Below are 5,798 nucleotides of genomic sequence, written 5' to 3'. Positions count from 1 at the left end.
TAGTTGTTATTTTTCATGAATATAATAAAATCTGACGAGCTGACAAACTTCAGCCAAAAGTTAGATTATTTGAATTTGCCTAATGAAACTCGATACTTAAGTTCGATATTCAAGTGAATATAGCTGGAATTCAAATTTTAACTCGACCCGAAACCAAGCTCAACAAATTTTTCCCCTAGATCTTTTTCAAGATAAATAATTGAGGAAATAGGTTATGGAATAAATTATATGCGGATGGATATCAATTCAAAACCATCTTAGACAAACGATTTTTAAAGAAATATTATAAATTCAAAATAATATATGTTGCGAAATAATAAAATATTTTTGAAAAAGAATAAAAAAATCTAGTAACAATGGAGAATGTGAAAATCGGTTAAAGATGAATAAATATTCGTGTAGAAAAAGAGGGAATGCATTTTATGAAAATAAATATTTTTTTTTAATTTATTGTGTGACGAAGAAAAGGTACTCACAAAACAAAAACAAACAAGGACTAACGCTTTTCATGACATCCTAGTGCAGTAAAACAATCCGAAGGAATCATACCTTCATTAAACAAAACTAAATATGCCTGTGAACATCCAAATTGATGGTGCTTCATTCCAAAAACTCGGAATAGACAGCCCACAAGATTATCAGGAAACCGAATCTAGTATGCAGTCTGTCAGCCATGCTCAAGTGTTTGTACTTTAATCTGTTCATATTCTCAGTCTGCACAACTTTTAGCATCATCTATGTGCCTGAAATAACACACGTAACAATTTTAATTTGTGATCAACCAATACCCTTTTTGTTTTACTGCTCGTTGAGTGGGCACTAAACAAGTATAAACGTTTCCAAGAAGAAATTATGACGAGAAGACAAAAATCCAGGGAATAAATCACCAAATTATTAGCAAGGAAACAATGTAAACTAAGTGATGAAACAACTAGGATGTTAATTGGTAAACAATCCATACAACCGGAAGGAACTAAACCTAGAATTATCATTCAAAGTTTCACATTCCCGATAACACTAGGCACCTGGACAAATTGATTAAATTACCTGAACTACATTAAAATTAACACCGCAAAAGCACAAACTGACGTAAAACCTCACCTAAGAGAAGAATACAGCACTTTACCAAATGCTTCAGGATCTATGAATATAATTCAGGATACAATCTGCAAGTTTGCTAACCATATCAGCAACATTTCTTATGTCAGCAGCCTCACACTTTCAGTATTCGTTTCAGTATGTTCATTCTCAAACTTCATCAATTTGATCAAGGATAACCCTGATAACTCCCATTGATATCCAGTCCTCATACCCCACAAATAAAAGCAATTTCCGCACTTTCAGCAAAGGTAGATAGAGATTTTTTGCAATCAATCATAAACCAAAGATTATTTATCCCAAGTGAAAGGGAAATTAAAATCCTACATGTGAACATAAATCAAGTAAAAATTATATCTCAAGCTGTCAAGCAACAGCTAAAGAACCTTACAAAAGCTCGATGGGATTGAAAAAAGAAAACGAATGGAAACTTCAAACCTTTATGCCTTCCTCAGCCTTTCCACGCAATAGAAATTTATCACACTAGGGTATTAAGCCGAGTTAACACACAAAACCATATTGGTACAGAAATCTAGAAACGTTGCAACAAGATGAACACGACCAACCAATAAACTTGAAGTCAAACGCCAAACTGGAAAAATCACAAGAGTATCTGAGAATTCATACAACTTTTATCAACTACCAAGAGGTAAGAATCTTATATGATTAGAAAATTACCAATAATTAGTTCTTGCCATTGTCAGCTAAATGCTCTTCTTTTCCTACAGCAACTACAACCTTCTTCAAGATTGACTCAGTCGGCAGATGAGAGTTCTCCACAGCCTTTGATATGGCTTGCCATTTCTCGCCGCGCTTCGGCTCTGCAGCAATACATCTGCTCAATACATCCCTCTGCGTGTCTTCTGTACCATGTTGGAGTTCAAATTTGTAGTACAAAACCCAAAAATCCCCAATATCAGGACCAAGAGTAACTGCTCGGTTGAACCAAGACCTCGCTTTGTCAACTTTTCTGTCATGCCAAAATAACTTTCCCACTGCTGCAAGGACATGGGGATTGTCGGAACATTTTTTGAATGCATCCATGCTCTTGGTTTTTCTCTGAGGCCGAGGAACCATCTCGATTGAAGCAGCCCAGAGGATCCCGCTACTCGGGCATTCCTGCAATGCCTTCGCCATCAAAATTTCAGCTTCTTTCTTGTGACCGTGTCGAGACTCAGCCCGCACTGCAGCAAGCCAGAGTTCAGGATTCTGGGGTTTCTTCTTCCTGGCCATGGTCAGAACAGCACGAGCCTTACTCAGACCATTTACTTTTTCCTCCAGGTTTGCAAGGGAAAGCCACAAAGGAATAGAATTGGGGCAGTGCTTAAGGCCCAATTCATATGTTTCCTTTGCTTGTTCTAGGTTCCCCAATCGTTCCTCCAACTGCCCCAACATCAACCAGAGTTTGAAAAATGAAGGGAAGAGCTTTAACCCTTCATCAAGTAATCTCCTCTCCTCGGAAGTGTTTCCCAACTCTCTCTCAACGATTGCCGATTTCATCCAGACTCTCTCGGTCCCTCCCCTTTCTCTGGCCTTTGCAAGAAGCATTCTAGCTCTTTCTGGCTCATGGTTCTCAAATTCAAGCTTGAATGCAGCAAGCCATATTTCCTCAGAATTGGGAATTGCTGCATACGCTTCCTGAAGAATCGCTCGAGCAGCAGGCACATCACCAGCAAGCCACTTTTCTTTGGCACCCATTAGCCATAGAACTTCAGCATGTGGTATGTATGTAACTGCCTTCCGCAGTAGAGCATCAAGAGACTCCCTAGTTCCATGGCTCTTTTCAAGCTGTGCTGCTTTAAGCCATATGCTCTTCTTGGTCAAAAAGACAGTAAGGGCATGTGAGTAGATTGCCCTTCCAGTCTCAATAGAACCTCTCTTCTTGCATTCCTCAGCATCAGCAACCCAGGTCCTCTTTCTATCCTCTTCTTCTACTCCAACCTCAATGGTGTTGTGAATAATAGCCTGACATGTTGCAATGGAACCAGCTCGTTCAGCAGCCTCCGCTTCTTTCATCCACACTTCTCTGTCGATTTCCAGGCCTTCCCTCTGCAAAGCTCGGATACCTCTTTCAATAATTTTCCCAACCATAGCAGTATTCCCATTAGCTTCTTCTAACTTAGCAGCAGTGATCCATATAGATGGCTCCTTAGAAAGCTTCTCTCTTGCTTTATTCAACACCTTCTTTGCATTTTCATAAGTCTCCAATCTAGCAAGCGCTAGCCAAAGTTCCACATGCAAGGGGCAGCATTCCACCGCCCTCTGCAGCAACAGCCTCGCATCTTCCTCATTTGCAAGCTCCACGACTGCCTTCCAAAGCCTCACAGAATCTGGAATATTCTCGAGCCCTTTTCTCAAAACCCTACTCTTATTCGCATCATCCTGCTCCAGCTTTGCAGCCTGCATCCACAACTTCACTGAATTTGGGATCGCCTTCACACCCCTGGCAATTACAGCCTTGGCATCAACATGGCTCGCCAGACGGCAAGCCTCCAACCAAACATCCTCGGACTTTGGACATTCCTCACACCCTTTCTTGATCATCTGCTGAGCAGCCGGAATCTTCCCTGCGACCTCCTCCAACCTGGCTGCAGCAATCCAACCATGTGGATGCTTGGGATTTGTCTGTGTCACCGACTTAAGTAACAACCTAGCTTTATTTATATCGGATACTTCTGCATCACTAGTAATCTTCATACTCTTCAAATCTGTCAGGTAACCCTTTGGATCCACAACTGTCAACCCCGAGACCGAATCAGATAATCTGTCTAACTTCAGAGACAACACTGTTCCTCTCCCTTCACCAACGGCAGTCAAATCCGTAACAGGGGTCTGTGCCCAAGGAGTTTCGGTTCCGCCAACAGCCCTACTTTTCGGATCCAAGGCACTTACATGCTCCTTTTCCTGCCTCGCCTTCTCCAACAGTGTATCCGGCACTGGGACAAAACTCTCAAACCTCTTCTTCTTATTCCTCAAAGAATAATCCCCAATTTCAGGTATACTATCCCACTCATCAGCTGACAAGGTGTACAGCTTCCTCTTCAATTCTGCAAATTGTTCTGTGATCTTGGGATTCGAAGCTCGATACTTCTCAATTTCCTCCTTAAGCCTAGCTTCCCTCCTGTCTTTCCTACGCGAATCCATTCTCTTATCAATAGCCTCCCATACCGCATCCGCCTCTTTATCCTCGTCATCATACTCAGCAGATGCAAACAGTCCCGCATCATTCCCCTCAAACTCATCAAACTTCTGATTCTCGTCGTACCCCTTCTCTTCATTCTCTTCCTCCTCATCCTCCTCACCAGGGCCCTTCCCACGACCCCTTCCGACACCAGAAGGCCCCGCAGGTGCTCCAATCGCTGAGGCCGATCGATCAGGTAAGTCAGGTGCAGCTCGGGCTGGACCAATATCAGAACGCGTGGTAAATCCAGTGGCACCACGGCCCAGTCCGGCGACATAATTCGGGGGTGGTTTGGAGCTAAGGAAGTCTAATCTGGTCTTGGGAGGTACAGGAGCCTGCATTCCGCCAGCCGAGGAAAAGAAACCCTAATTGTGAATCAACGCCGATTGGAAACTGAAGATTTCCACAACTTACAATTAATTATTAATTATCAATATTTTTAGGTTAAAAACTAATTAATAACCACGGGTTTTAGGATCCATGTGAAACTCTCTTAACCGACATAAAACCAAATAATCTTGTCGTTTTCGACCATTTATTTATTTTATTTGATTCTTTTTATATAAAACTAAATAAAAGAATTAAGAAAAAATTATTTTTAATCCTAATCATTAATTTTATAGTTAAATATAATATAAAATGTAATTGTAAGGACAAAATTAAATTATGATAGTTAATAAATTCTAGGACAAAAAGTAATATAAAAGTCAGTAAATAAATATAATATGAAAAGATAAATAATTTAAATACACTAGTTTTGTTATGTTTTCTGCAAGATATAGAAAATTTAAATTTACGTAACTGAATGCATGAAATCTAAAATTTTATTTAAATCACGTGTTTATTTACTTTATGCAGATAAGGCATAATTATTATATGGTTAGGATTTATTTCACGATATTTTAAAAGTTCACGCATTAGGGTTTCTAGTTGCATTTCGCGCTCGAACGAGGAACTGAGACCGGGGATTTATGATGAAAAATATTTTTATTACATGATTAATTTTAATTAGTTAATATGAGGTTTTTCGAAAAATGGGCCTTGGTGGTATTTTTACTCGTCAGGCCGTATTTTTAATCGGTACGCAAATTTTATCGAAACGGGAAACTTTTTGAGGACTCGGGCAAAATGTACCTAAAAGAAATATTTTTCGAGAATGTTTCTAGGCTCGATGGTTATGATTAACGCCTAATGAGCTCAAAACTCTTTTAAACCACTTAATTTTTAATTAGGGCACATTATCGTGTTATTATATTAACCTAAACCTAGTTTTACAAACTCTAAACACCCCTAACAATCAGCAGCCGTCCCATCCCCCTCCTTGTAGCATCTTTTCGAAGCATTTCAGCAGCCAAGTCTCGGTTTTCCCCTTAGCTTCAAGAAGAGATCATTCCCCGCTCCTCAAGTGCCTCCCCGACGCGCATTTCTTCTAGTTTGTGAGCATATAATCATCAAGACACGCCTTGTATCCTCTTTCTCATCATTCACATTGTATATGCCGCCATGTGTGTGTCGTGTG

General features: G+C 40.1%; 1 protein-coding gene across 4 annotated transcripts; it reads right to left on the bottom strand.

Annotated features, from left to right (window-relative positions):
* Positions 1-399: 399 nt before the first annotated feature.
* On the bottom strand, positions 400-4,701 carry LOC142519934 (protein STABILIZED1). 4 transcript variants are annotated; one of them, XR_012813821.1, is made up of 3 exons: positions 1,777-4,701; positions 1,537-1,690; positions 400-743 (listed from the first exon to the last, which is right to left on the bottom strand). XR_012813821.1 is itself a non-coding variant. In XM_075622958.1 (2 exons), the coding sequence occupies exon 1, from the start codon at positions 4,618-4,620 to the stop codon at positions 1,783-1,785; it is 2,838 nt and encodes a 945-aa protein (XP_075479073.1). In that variant the 5' UTR covers positions 4,621-4,701; the 3' UTR covers positions 400-743; positions 1,777-1,782. The 4 variants fall into 4 exon arrangements, 1 of the variants encoding a protein (XP_075479073.1); XR_012813820.1 differs by lacking the exon at positions 1,537-1,690 and adding an exon at positions 1,102-1,166; XR_012813822.1 differs by lacking the exon at positions 400-743 and adding an exon at positions 1,183-1,421.
* Between the last annotated feature and the right edge of the window lie 1,097 nt (positions 4,702-5,798).

This window comes from Primulina tabacum, chromosome 11 (assembly GCF_025594145.1).
Source record: "Primulina tabacum isolate GXHZ01 chromosome 11, ASM2559414v2, whole genome shotgun sequence".
Classification (NCBI taxonomy): Eukaryota; Viridiplantae; Streptophyta; class Magnoliopsida; order Lamiales; family Gesneriaceae; genus Primulina; species Primulina tabacum.
The sequence above is the reverse complement of the archived record's forward strand: the minus strand, read 5'-3'. Positions and strand labels throughout refer to the sequence as shown.